The 15047-nt window shown below is 34.1% G+C and overlaps 1 protein-coding gene across 3 annotated transcripts in view; it reads right to left on the reverse strand.

Annotated features, from left to right (window-relative positions):
- SEPTIN10 (septin 10) overlaps positions 1–15047 on the reverse strand; it is a 72752-nt gene that overhangs the window by 19366 nt on the left and 38339 nt on the right. For all 3 annotated transcript variants that reach the window (XM_081265336.1, XM_081265338.1, XM_081265337.1), the window contains exons 5-7: positions 12866–13052; positions 6914–7075; positions 1351–1447 (exon numbers count right to left, since the gene is read on the reverse strand). In XM_081265336.1, the coding sequence (XP_081121462.1) occupies positions 1351–1447; positions 6914–7075; positions 12866–13052 (446 nt within the window). The remainder of the gene's footprint in view (positions 1–1350; positions 1448–6913; positions 7076–12865; positions 13053–15047) is intronic.

Raw genomic sequence — 15047 nt, forward strand, 5'->3', positions numbered from 1 at the left:
ATGGTAAAGAAATATATTATCACATGCTCAAGATATTTCACAAATGTTTTTAATATTTACAAATAATATAACATTTCACATAGTACTCTTAAGAGTATGTAATATTATTTCACCTCAAAGTAGTAAACTGTGCAAACTTAAGAATATCATTTATACATAATTATCAAATTCTTTTTCTATAATACATTTATGAAATCAAAATTAGTGAATATACTAATATAGCCTTTATGTAACTTTATGGCGACCAATGACTATAAACATGCTACTGTGACTAACAATCTTATATTACATGTATTTATTTATTTTTGAGACAGAATCTCACTTTGTTGTTCAGGCTGTCCATAAACTCATAATTCTCCTGCTTTAGCCTCCTGTAGCTGGCATTAGAAGTATTCACCACCATGCCTGGTCCTTCTATATTTTTAGTAAATTAAAAGTACTAAAAATAAAAATTTAAAAAGTTGTCAATTTTTAAAAAGCAGTATTTGGAAGGCCAGTAAATGGATAGGGGTATTCTATTCCCCATTAATATCACAAATAAATAACCAGATAGTACTAAATACTAAATGCCAGATAACCTAAATGTAAAGTGGATTTAACTTTTTCAACTTGGTTCAATGATTTATTTGTTTGATCAGAAAAAAAAGATATAAATTTACAAGATCATAATATATTGTTCCCTATTTTGATCAGAAAAAAAAGACAAATTTACAAGAACATAATTTACTGTTCCCTATTGTTAAGTGGTAATTAGTTTATATATCATGTTTAAATACCACTTTACACATTTAAATTTTGATCAAGAGCTGGTGCATGTAGCTCAGTGAGGCTCTGGGTTCAATCCCAAGCACCTACAAAAAAAAATCCAAATTTTGATCAAAATACCCAACCAGTGCTTCTCACCTTCTGAAGCCTTCAGGGGAGATAAAATGGGAGTGGTACAGTGAGAATGAGGTTACTCTGCCTTACCACTACAGACTGGCCAAAAAATTACACAGTTAAGTCCTTTGACAACCAATCATAATTCAAAATAAGCATTACCTCAAAAGAATATATTAAATACATCAGATTACGAGGCAACACAGATAATTTATTTTCTTTTTCTTTTACTTTTTTGTTGTTTTATTTTTGTGGTACTGGAGATTGAACCCAGAGGCACTGTACCACTGAGCTACATCTCCAGCCCTTTCTATTATTTATTTTGAGATAGCATCTCCCCCTAAGTTGCCAATCTCATTTCAAACTTGAAATCCTCTTGCCTTAGTCCCCTGACTTGCCAGGATTACAGTTATGTGCCACCATAATTCATGCAATATATATATTTTTAAAGTCATTGTTTATCTCATTTACCTTGTACAATACCCCAAGGGTACTGACGAGCTTTGACCATCTTATTTCCAACTTTTACCTCATCCATACTTCCTACAACAGCAAATGGTAAATGCTCCTGTAAAAGAACCATATCATCAATCTCTTCTCATACCAACATGACTACTGATAAGCTATAAAAATTATGAAAATAGAGAATAACTTATTAAGCAACAAATCTATAAAAATCTAATGACCAGCTATGCCTCAGATTTAAAACTTGGCTTTGAATATGTACTGACTATACTATATAAAACAATTTGGGGCCCTAAGAAGAAAATTCTTTCCTGAGCATCTCCCAATGCAAGGCATTATGCTGTTGGGAATACAGGAAGAAAAAAAAAAAGAATTTTTAGTGTGCTTTTTTTTTTTTTAATCAGTATTACCTTAGCCCTAACAGAGTCCTAAAATACAGTGTTGAAGAAATTATACATATATCACTATATAGATAATAAAACTATGTATCTGTATTTAGGGTAGATTCAGAATATATGGCACTAATACAAACTAATATATAAAGTTCCAAATTACACTAATATAGTAAATGCTACAGAAATTGAGAGAAGCCAGAGATTATTGGGAGCAGGAAGATATAAACCAAGCTATATTTGGAAAGATGGGATTTAGACAGATCAAGCAGAGTGGCAACAACTAGCAGAAGAAAAGAGATTGTGAACAAAAAACTTGATTCAGGGGCTGAAAGTAAACAAGTTTATCTGAAGTTGAGGATTAATATAGAGGAAAACTCTAATGCAAGAAGTATTGAGTACTATTTAGTTTAATATTAAGGAACCGATATTATTTAGTTTCTAAATTGTTCCTTTCTGAAAAATTATTCTAGACTAGCACAAGAAGTAAAATTAAATATAATCTATATTTAATACATAAATTATAAATATAAGTTGTAAATATATATTTTTCTGATAAATGAAGATCATTTATATTAACTTTTTATAGAATTTAGATTTCTTAATAAAAATGGTATATAAAAAAGTCAGAGGGCTGGGGACATAGCTCAGTTGGTAAGAGTGCTTGCCTTGCATGCCCAAGGCCCTGAGTTCAATCCCCAGCACCACCAAATAAATAAATAAATAAACAAGTCAGAAAATAAAAGGTAAGAAAGAGAATCAACAGTTAAAGATTATCAAAAGCCCAGGACCGGACGGATATACAGCAGAGTTTTACAAAACCTTTAAAGAAGAACAAATACCAATACTCTTCAATCTATTTCAGGAAATAGAAAAAGAGGAAGTACTTCCAAATTCATTCTACGAGGCCAACATCACCCCAATTCCAAAACCAGACAAAGACACTTCAAAGAAAAAAAATTTCAGACCAATATCTCTAATGAATATAGATGCAAAAATCCTCAATACAATTCTGGCAAATCGGATACAAAAACATATCAAAAAGATCATGCACCATGATCAAGTGGGATTCATCACCGAGATGCAAGGCTGGTTCAATATACAGAAATCAATAAATGTTATTCACCACATCAATAGACTTAAAAATAAGAACCATATGATCATCTCGATAGATGCAGAAAAATCACTCAACAAAGTACAGCATCCCTTTATGTTCAAAACACTAGAAAAACTAGGGAAAACAGGAACTTACCTCAACATTGTAAAAGCAATCTATGCTATGTCTCAGGCCAGCATCATTCTAAATGGAGAAAAACTGAAGGCATTCCCTCTAAAACCTGTAACAAGACAGGGATACCCTCTGTTACCACTTCTATTCAACATAGTTCCAGAAGCACTAGCCAGAGCAATTAGATGAAAGAAATTAAAGGTATAATTTTAGGAAAAGAAGAACTTAAACTAGCACTATTTGCTGATGACATGATCCTATACTAGCAGACCTAAAAGGTTCTACCAAGAAACTTCTAGAACTAGTAAATGAATTCAGCAAAGTGGCAGGATATAAAACCAACACCCATAAATCAAAGGCATTCCTGTATATCAGTGACAAATCCTCTGAAACGGAAATGAGGAAAACCACCTCATTCACAATATCCTCAAAAAAAAAAATAAATAAATACTTGGGAATCATCTTAACAAAAGAGGTGAAAGATCTATACAATGAAAACTACAGAACCCTAAAGAGAGAAATAGAAGAAGACCTTAGAAGATGGAAAGATATACCTTGCTCATGGATAGGCAGAATTAATATTATTAAAATGGCCATATTAGCAAAAGCACTTTACAGATTCAATGCGATTCTGATCAAAATCCCAATGGCATTCCTCACAGAAATAGAAAAAGCAATCATGAAATTCATCTGGAAAAATAAGAGACCCAGAATAGCTAAAGCAATCCTAAGCAGGAAGAGTGAAACAGGTGGTATCACTATACCAGATCTTAAACTATACTACAGAGCAACAGTAACAAAAACAGCATGTACTGGCACCAAAACAGAGAAATTACTTTTACAATGTTGAGGTAAGTTCCAACCCACAAAATTACAGCTACCTTATATTAGACAAAGATGCTAAAAGCATGCAATAGAGAAAAGATAGCATTTTCAACAAATGGTGCTGGGAGAACTGGAAATCCATATGCAACAAAATGAAATTGAATCCCTATCTCTCATCATGCACAAAAGTTAACTCAAAATGGATCAAGGATTTAGGAATCAAACCAGAGATTCTGCATCCAATAGAAGAAAAAGTTGGCCCTAATCTCCATCACATGGGGTCAGGCCCCAAATTCCTTAATAAAACACCTACAACACAAGAGTTAAAACCAACAATCAACAAATGGGATGAATTCAAACTAAAAAGTTTTTTTTTCAGCAAGAGAAATAATATGAGGTAAATAGGGAGCCTATATCCTGGGAACAAATTTTTACCCCTCACACATCAGATAGAGCTCTAATCTCTACAGTATACAAAGAACTCAAAAAGTTAAAAAACAAAAAAACAAATAACCCAATCAACAAATGGGCCAAGAACCTGAACAGATTCTTCTCAGAAGAGAATATACAATCAATCAACAAGTACATGAAAAAATGCTCACCATCTCTAGCAATCAGAGAAATGCAAATTAAAACTACTCTAAGATACCATCTCACTCCAGTAAGAATGGCAGCCATCATGAAGTCAAACAACAACAAGTGCTGGCAGGATGCCAGGGGGAAAAAGGTACATTCTTACATTGCTACAATTTGGTGCAGTCAATTTGGAAAGCAGTATGGAGATGCCTTGGAAAGCTGGGAATGGAACCACCATTTGACCCAGCTATTTCCCTTCTTGGACTATATCCAAAAGACCTAAAAACAGCATACTATAGAGACACAGTCACATCAATGTTTATAGCAGCACAATTCACAATAGCTAGACTGTGGAACCAACCTAGATGCCCTTCAATGGATGAAAAAATAAAAAAAAAAAAGTGGCATATAAACACAATGGAATATTACTCAGCACTAAAAAATAACAAGATCTTGGCATTTGCAGGGAAATGGATGGCATTAGAGCAGATTATGCTAAGTGAAGTTAGCCAATCCCTAAAAAACAAAGGCCGAATGTCTTCTCTGATATAAGGGGGGTGACTCAAAATGGGGTAGGGAGGAAGAGCATGAGAAGGAGATTACCACTAAATAGGGAAGAGAAGTGGGAGGGAAAGGGAGGAGAAGGGGAATTGCACGGAAGATGGAAGGAAACCCTCATTGTTATACAGAATACATTTATGACGATGTGAGGGGGAAAAAAAAAAGAAGGGTGTCACACTAGACTGGGTAGAGAGAAGTGAGGGGAGGGGAGGGGAGGGGAAGGGGGAAGGGAAGGACAGCAGAATAAAATAGACATTATTATTGCTGTGTGTGTATTCGTGACTGCAGGACCAATGTGATTCTGCAACCTGTACACTCAGAAAAATGAGAAATTATACCCCATCCGATTCAAACGTATGATATGTCAAGATCATTGTACTGTCATGTGTAACTAATTAAAACAAATTAAAAAAAGAAGTACCTGGAACAAGAAACATTTGTTGTTTTAATGAACTAATGAAACACAAACAATATGTGAATGACCCCTAAGGGCCAGAATGAAGTTGCATGTCTCAAGAATCCCATGTGTCATAAAGTGTTTTTGTGTGATATGTGACTCCTGCTCTAAATCAACCTATTATTTTTACTTTGTATAATAAATTTTTACTTTCATTTTCTAAAAAAATAAAACAAAACAAAAAAAAAACAGTTAAAGATTATCACTGTTAGGTACTTAACTAGGAGTGTATCATTTAATCCTTATGACAACTTTTTTTTTTTTTTAAAGAGAGAGTGAGAGAGGAGAGAGAGAGAGAGAGAGAGAGAGAGAGAGAGAGAGAGAGAATTTTTAATATTTATTTTTTAGTTCTCGGCAGACACAACATCTTTGTTTGTATGTGGTGCTGAGGATCGAACCCGGGCCGCACGCATGCCAGGCGAGCGCGCTACCACTGAGCCACATCCCCAGCCCAACAACTCTTAAAATAGGTACTATTACCCTAATTTTATAGATTAGTTAACAGTCTTGGGGAGGTCCATAACTCTTATACAGCATATGATTAAATTTGTCTTAGTCCCAATCCCACAATCCTTTAAAATAACACCAGATATTTAAGAAATGTGATAGTTTAAAGAAAGTAAAAAGAATTTAGTCATCCTTGATTAGTCAATGTTTCAGATGTATGTATGGGTACTATAGAGGAAGGTGTACATGAATACCAGCTTGAAGAGATCTTCCTGAAGACTTAAGACTCTAAAACATTCCAAGGGAGGTTGTAGAGTATGCTCACATTTGTTTAAAACAGGACAGAAAGGCAATCTTTCTTAGACAAATTAAATAGAGCTCCACAAATTAAATAGAGCTCACAATTGCATAGCTTTATTCAGACGAAAGCAGGGAGGAAGGAAAAAAATGCTTAGAAATATATTCTCATTATCTTTTAACAGTTTTAAAAATGCTTATTTCTTCTTATACTTTTTAAAAATGTCACTTTGTTTGAAGTATTTTTGGAAAACACAAGGTAAAATACACCACAATGATCCCCACTTATCCAGACAGAATACATTTCAAGATCCCCAGTGGATAACTGAAACTGCAGATAGTACCAAACCCTATATTTACTTTTTTTTTCCCCCACACATAAAATATGTATGATAGATTTATTTATAAATTAGGCACATAGAGAGATTAACAATAACTAATAATAAGATAAGAAAACTTTAACAATATATTGCTAATAAAAATTACATGAATGAGGACACTCTCTCTTAAAATACATTATGCTATGCTCATCCTTCCTTTTATAATGTAAGTTGACACAATGCCTGTGATGAGATTTCATCATTCAGAATGGTACACAATGAATTAGAACTTAGAAATTATTTATTTCTAGAATTTGCTAGTTAATATTTTCAGACTACTGTTGACCATGGGTAACTAAAACTTCAAAAAGCAAAACTTCAGATAAGGGAGACTACTGTAGCAGTGACATGAATCACAAGTTATTTTCACATGTAAGACAGCCTTGACATTCCTTTAGGAGCTTACATTCATTGCAGCATTGATTTTTGCAATAGTATCATCATCTGTTGGGAACTGGTATATCTGGACACCATTGCAGACCAATTCACTCATGATCTTGATCTTAAATTTCTGTAATTCGGATTTAGAAATTGTATCTGCTTTGGCAATCACTGGAATAATGTTCACCTATTAGGTAGAAAGAAATACAAAATCATATAATTGAGGATTCATTTTTAATTTTGTAATTATTTGTTCACACAAAACCATTCAGTCTCTGTAAATAAAATTCCTTACCCCGGACCAGACTGATAAACTATGTTCCAGCTTATATAAATAGACTTATTGGTACATCACCATGCTCATTCACGGGCTACTTTCTTATTACAACAGCTGAGACTAGCAGATGCCACAGAAACCATGTGGCCTGGATGCCTAATTTATTATCTGGCCCTCTACAGAAAAAATAAGTAGACCTCTGACTCAGATAATCATTGGCTTTCACTTGATACACACACACACACACACACACACACACACACACACACACACTTTTCTCTCTGTGTCTCTCAAAAACACACATATCCCTTACATAGTCATCCCTATAGATACTGGCCTCATAGTAACTGCTTTTAAAACGCAGACCCAATGAGTTGAGGGTATAGCTCAGTGGTAAAGCACTTACCTAGTATGTGTAGTATATGCAAGGCCCCAACACCATAAACACACACTAACAACAATAACAATAATAATAATACAAAGAAAGCAGAGCTCTTGTTGAGATTAACCTTTCAGGCCAGGCATGGTGGCACATGTGTGTAATTATAGCAGCTCAGGAGGCTGAGACAAGAGGAACAAGAGTTCAAAGCCAGCCTCAGAAATCATGAGGCGCTAAGCAACTCAGTGAGATCCTGTCTCTACAGAAAATACAAAATAGGATAAGGCTCCAGTGGTTCAATGTCCCTGAGTTCAATCCCAGTACCAAAAAAAGAGAGAGAGAGAGACTGATTAATCTTTCATTAGGTTTAGAAATCTCATTTTCTTCTCTCTCCCTTGAAGTGTCTTACAATTCCATCACACACAAAATATGTAAAATATAATAAAGAGTAAACTGAAAATGCCTGCTTAATTCACTAACAACTTTTATATCTTAATAATCTAAGCACTAAGTAATTAGTGACTGGTCCCTCAGCAAAATGAAAAAACAAGTGACGTTTCTCTTTCTGCCTCCCATTATAGCCCTGATTTTTTCCCTATCAGTGTCCCAGTCTTCAAAGACTTCTACCTATATGGTACAGAAAGGAAGAAACTGCACCAATACCAGCTACAAGTCTTCATGACACAAAGAAATAACTTCATTAGCATTATTCAAATTTCTATTACTGCTAGGGAGAAAGAGATGTGGGATCCTGAAGATCAACTAACACATAAATAAATCTAGTCCTTTAAGAGTGAGATGGCAATGTTAATTTCAAAATAATAAAAGTAAAAATAAAATCACTGAGCTACAGCCCCAGCCCACATTCTTAAACTTTTATCTTCTCCAATTTTACAATGATTCAGTATATATACTTGGATATTTCAGTCTTCTATATGATCTAAGGAGATAGTTGTTCTTCCTGCTAAACTCAAATCAATGGTAGAAAACTTTACAATTGTGAGTAAACAGATTTCATGTTAAACTACCTAAAAAATTGAATACTGCTGGGCACCATGGCACACACCTGTAATCCCAGGAGGTCTGAGGAAGGTCTGAGCAGGTTCCAGGTCAGCCTCAGTAAAGACCTAAGTAATTTAATAAGACCCTGAATCAAACTAAAAAAAGCTGAGAATGTGGATCAGTAGAAAAGCATCTCTGGGTTCCATCCCCAGCACCAAGGGGGCAGGGGGATTGGATGACAAGTTCTTGGTTTCAGTATTCTATACTTACATATTCAATAAATTATGCCAGGTCAATAACTTCTGATTACTTCTACAATAAAATGCAGAAGTGAACTGAATGCTAAACATTAACATTTACATGCCTATCAAAGGGAGAGAAAAAAATACATACTGCCAAAGATGGACACTTTTCACCCTCTACAAAAGATAAAAGTAACTTTCTTAAAAAGTAATCAAGTGTTTGGCTTATAGGAACAATAAAGAATTATCTTAAGAAAGGCTAGAGGGGGCTGGGGATGTGGCTCAAGTGGTAGCGCGCTCGCCTGGCATGCGTGCGGCCTGGGTTCAATCCTCAGCACCACTTACAAACAAAGATGTTGTGTCCGCCGAAAACTAAAAAATAAATATTAAAAAATTCTCTCTCTCTTTAAAAAAAAAAAAGAAAGAAAGAAAGGAAAAAAAAAAAAAAAGAAAGGCTGGAGGCCTGAGGAACTAAGATCATTGCTCATTTTTATCTAGTACTCTTGTGTAAATTAGGCTCTAGGCCTGCCAGGTGTCTTGTGGGTAATAGTTGCTACTATAAAAATATTGCATATCCATATATGTTAAGTACCAAATGACAAAATTGAAGCATGCCTCAAGTTTTCTCTTTAAACATGTACAAAAATTTAGTTATAACATTCCTGTCTGGTTTATACAATAGAAAACTAAAGGCAGGGTTTTGATAAAGAAGTCCCAAGTTTAGCATTTTTCTCCCATCAACTGAATAAAGCAGAAGAGAGCAGCAACAATTTTCAACAGGGTAATGACAATCTTCAATGAGTGCATGATGCAGATTTTCTTTTATATTACCATAAAATGTTTCATTTTGTTTGAATGAAATACAGTGTTATTTAAAAGATAACACTGGGACAAGGATGTAGCTTAGCAGCAGAGTGCTTGCCTAAAATGCTTGAGGCCCTGAGTTCGATCCCTAGCACTGCAAATAACAAAACAAGATTGCGATGCTTTCCAAAGTCTTTGGCAGTACATGATATGCATCTAGAGCTAGTTTTCTAAGAGTTTGCAGACTGGACTGCTGAACAAGTAAGTGATCATTATCTTTCCTGTTTATTCCTGAAAATCCACTAAGGGATCATATTAATATAGATTACTCCCTGCTAACTCTTCTCTAAGACTTGAAGGCTAAAGGTGGACATCAGGTTAGTAAGGACCTCTAATACCAAAATATGAATATTCTGAACAAGATTGTGCCTGCTAATTAAAAGTATTTTCAAGTAAAAGAATAATAAGCAACACAGGTGTTTCCTATGTGCCAGGCACTGTGATAAATGTTTAAAGTTATCTCGAGTAATTTTTTTTGTTTGCATTCTAATTTCAAGACTGTTCTTTGCAGCATGTATACAAAACAACTGACCAGAAAGTACAGAGTATTCCCATATACCTCCTTCCCTCACACAGTTTTCCTATTAATAACATCTTCCATTGTTTGACACATTTATTTTTGGGTTTTTGTTTTGTTTTGTTTTCTTGAATTTTTTATTTGTTCTTTTTAATTATACATGACAGTAGAATGTATTTTGACATATTATACATACATGGAGTGTAACTTCCCATTCTTGGGGTTGTATATGATATGGAGTTATACTGGTCGTACATTCATACATGAACACAGGAAATTTATAATTTATTCTACTGTCTTTCCTATCCCCATTCTCCCTTCCTTCCCTCTTCATTCCCCTTTGTCTAATCTAGTGAAATTCTATTCTTCCCTCCCCTCCCACCTTATTGTGTTAGCATCTGCATATCATAAAAAAAAATATTCAGCTTTTGGTTTTTGGGGATTGGCTTATTTCATTTAGTATATTCTCCAGTTCCATCCATTTACCAATAAGTGCCACAATTTCACCCTTCTTTATGGCTTAGCAATATTCCATTGTGTGTATATACCACATTTTCTTTATCCATTCATCTGCTGAAGGATATCAGGTAATCTTTATAACAAGCATGAGCATGTACAAATGTAAAAGCTAAAGCTTAGTTAGTTTGCCCCAAGAGGCAACAGCTGGTATGTGATTGGACTAAAGTTGAACCAGTGAGTGGCCTATTTTATATCACTTTATATTTTATATATATTTAACTTCTTGGTTTTTTTTGTTTTTTTTTTTTTTTTTTGGTATTGCAAGGGATTGAACCGAGGGCCTTGTATGCTAAGCTATAGTCCTATCTTTTTTATGAGATGGGTCTCACTCTGCTGAGGAGGTCAGCCTCAAAATCTTGGTATGGAGGGATCGCCCTCCGAAGCTTCTGAAGCAGTTGGGATTACAGGTGTGCACTACCATACCCGACTCCTATTATCTATTTTATACTAGTGTATTAAGCCTGTAGACCTCAGCTAACTCTGAAACAGCATTCTTATACAAATAACAGAAGCAGGTGCTTGTTTTTTATAAGGTAGTGTAAAGTTTATCATAAAAAGTAAAGAACATCTTTAAATCATCAAAGCTGGAGATTATATAATATATATTTATACACTGTACTAAAAAATTTATGAAATATAGTCTATATTCTGACCACTGAGAAATGTGAACCAACATATTTGCATGCCTATACATTTTGTATTTCATGTGCACAATATAACAGGGACTTTGTAATACATTATCTCATTTAATTCTCACAAAGTAATGATAGCTGTCTTACTAAGATTGTCTATTTGTTAAACCCTCTATTTACCTGGATTAATTTAGTTAATTTTCATACCTGGGCCTTAAGGTAGGGCTTCTTGCTGGTTTGTACATAAGTACGAAAACTGAGACTCAGAAGGCTAAAAGCACTTGCCCAAGATCAAATAAGTAATAGGCGACAGATCCAACATTTAAAACCAGACTCCATAGGCACCAAATTATACTACTGTCTTTGGACAGGAAGATGGGGGTGTGTGGACTGAACCCAGGGGTGCTTAACCACTGTGCTACACCCCCAGCCTTTTTTTGTATTTTATTTAGAAACAAGGTTTCGCAGAGTTGCAAAGTGCCTCCCTAATCTACTGAGGCTGGCTTTGAACTCGTGATCTCCTGCCTCAGCCTCCCAAGTTGCTAAAATTACAGGCATATGCCACTGTACTAGTCTTTATTCACACTTTATACTGTCACGTTTCTTCTCTCCAGCTTATGTTGCATGCTATTGTTTTTTTTTTTAACCTTTTATTTTTGTTTTATTTTATTTTTTTATGTGGTGCTAAGGATCAAATCCAGGGTCTTACATGTGCTAGATGAGCGCTCTACCGCTAAGCCACAACCCCAAATATGAATTCCCACATAAGCAGGCTCCACTATGAAGATAACCGGTTAAATGATTAAGTCTATCACATCTCTTCACATGATAAGTCTATTAACCTTCACCAAGTTTTTGCTAAAGCCTAGGGACTATGCCAAAAGTAAATCAACCTATGCACAAAGGTTTCACTAGTAGTCTTCATGCTTTCCACATCAATTATTGTATTACTATACAGAGGAAAGCAGAACAACCAGAATGCCCTTATATTTTTAAACCATACCTTATAAAATTAGTATCCAGGATTCTGAAAGCTGCCTTTCTCACTACTTGGGATTGAATTTTCTTTTGGTATAAGACAGTAAGTAGTTTTAACTTATAAAGCAATATATTTAAGCAATATATTTAGCTTTAAATAAAAGTTAAACTTGAGCTGATTTACAGTCTTTTTAAAGCTCCCTAAATTTATACTGGCTCATACCAACTTACCTTGGTATGGCTCAAATTAAAATATATTTCACTAAATATGTGATAAAACATTGTACTTTAATCTTTGTCAATGAAGTTCTTCCTCTTGCTTAATAGTGTTGTAACCTAAAACTAGTGTTACATAATTTCTATATTAAAAATAATGACACTGAACTATTATTCTAATGTTTTGTATTTGCATCTCATCTTCCAAACTGAATTCCTCCAGAAAATAAGCTGAGAGAAATGTCAGATGCACAGATAAAAGTCACAATACATACACTATCTATCCATAAATATATTTAAGCAGTCCACATACATTTAATGTCTAATTTATTGATTACTTTCCTAACCCACCTTGCTGTCCAGATTCTTCATGGTTAAGAGGTCAAGTGTCTTCAGAGAGTGGCCTGTTGGAGCGATGAAGTAGAGGCACACGTGGATGCGAGAATCATGGTAGTTGAAAAGAGAGCGCTTGATCTTCAGTTCTTCTTGGAGATAGGCTTCAAACTGAGCATTTATGTAGTCAACTATTGGTAAGTAGCTGAAAATATAATTATTTAAATATTTAATACAACATATCCATGCTACCTTGATAAGACACTTGTAAAACTCTCAAGTCTGAGGTCTGTAGTTTTACCAATTAATAAAGAGTTTATATGCTAAGCTAAACTTTACTGAAAAAAAAACCAATGTGTATAACATATACACAAAGATAATATTCACAAGCCATCAGAACAAACTGTGCTTGATACAGTAATGAATTACAATGATTCATTTCCATATCCGTTCACATGTTGTGTCCCATTATAATAAAGGTTCCCATACTTATCAGACTGCTCAAGAAAGCTAAGAGTCTAGTTTGTAACCATGACATATTATTTAACTAACTGAAAAAAGGCTCAAGGTATCAACTAAAAATATATTTAAATCAAAGTCCAGGACTTTCTCTAAATCAGATTTGTAAAGGCATGAACATAGTAAAGAGGAAAAGCAAACATCAGCTGAAAGTATCTAGGAATACTGATTGGCATGGTTTTATTTTTCGCTAATTATGAACAAAGAAATGGCCAATCATGTTCTCTGCTCCAAGTTCTTACTCAGATAACTCCCCTTAGAATGTTGTCTTCCCTCTGGTTGTCTCAGTCTATTCATCCTTTAGGATGTAAATCAAATCACAAGACACATGCAGGCCAGCGTGCTAACAGCAATTCAAGAGTAGTTTGTGAACGTCCTACTTCATTATGATATGTTAAATCACTGCCTATTCAACTTACCTTTCTACCCTTAACTATCCTCCTTAAACAAATCCAAGTGAAAATAAATAGCAAATAATTCCTACCTCAAATTCCCTGGTCATCTTTGCAATCATCTTTGTAGACCAAAAAGAGCAGTACCTTGTGCAGCTAAAGAACTCGATAAATGTGGATAGAACTGAATTCTTCTATAAAGTTGCCTGACAATTCTAGTTCTTGAGGATCATCACCTCTTTTAAACCCACAGAATACCTTTTCTCCCTGTCCAGACGGTAAACAATGTGAAGACAAAGATCATATAATTCTGTCTGCTATAAGAACTAGAATAATAAAGAATTTACTTCATTTTCAGAGTGATTATTATGAACATCAGTAAGTAATTCTAGGAAACTGGTTTAAATGTAACCTAACAGGATTCCCTTCCCAAAATAATAGTAAAATTTGTTTCAATTACATATTTGATATAAAAATTCCAAAGAAGCTTTTATTCATGACTTAAAACATGACCTATTGTGTGACCTACATGTGAATGTTCCTCTATCAAATGCCTTACTTATGATTTTTGAAAATGAAATCCGTAAATTATTTTTTGCTAAATAAACAGAATATAAGAAATGGAAATAGTGAAATAGGAAAAACAAAAAGGATAAAATTGAGAACAAGAAAGTCAAAACTTGGTGTTTGAAGAGACCAAATAAACTGGCAATGCTCTGTTGAGACTCATCAAACAGAAAAAGAAAACAAGAAGCTGGGGTTGTGGCTCGGTAGTAGAGTGCTTGCCTTGCATGCATGAGGCACTGAGTTTGATCTTCAGCACCTCATAAAAATAAATAAAATAAAGATATTGTGTCCATCTATAGCTAAAAAAATATTTAAAAAAAGAAAATGAAAATTAATACAAATAACCAATATATGAAAAGTAAAATAGGTATCATTATAGATGATATAGACAATACAAAGATAGTAGGAGTGTATTACCAATATTTTTAGGCTAATAATTTGAAAATTTACACAAAACAGATTCCTGGAAAAGTATAACACCAAAACGTTTTCAAAAAATAAAAAAGATCAACTCTAGAATAGTCCTATAAACACTAAGTAAAGTTATGTAACTCAAAATTAGCTTTATTGGTTGGTTTTAGCAAACATCTCAGGGAAAACTAACTCTAATCCATAAAAATAGAAAAAGAATTAAAATTCTTCAATCTCATTTCAGAAAGCTAACAATATCTATTTATTTATTTATTTATTTATTTATGCTAGACTATACTAGGGAGGATTTG

This window comes from Spermophilus citellus, assembly GCF_964194105.1.
Source record: "Spermophilus citellus genome assembly, chromosome: 13".
Lineage (NCBI taxonomy): Eukaryota > Metazoa > Chordata > Mammalia > Rodentia > Sciuridae > Spermophilus > Spermophilus citellus.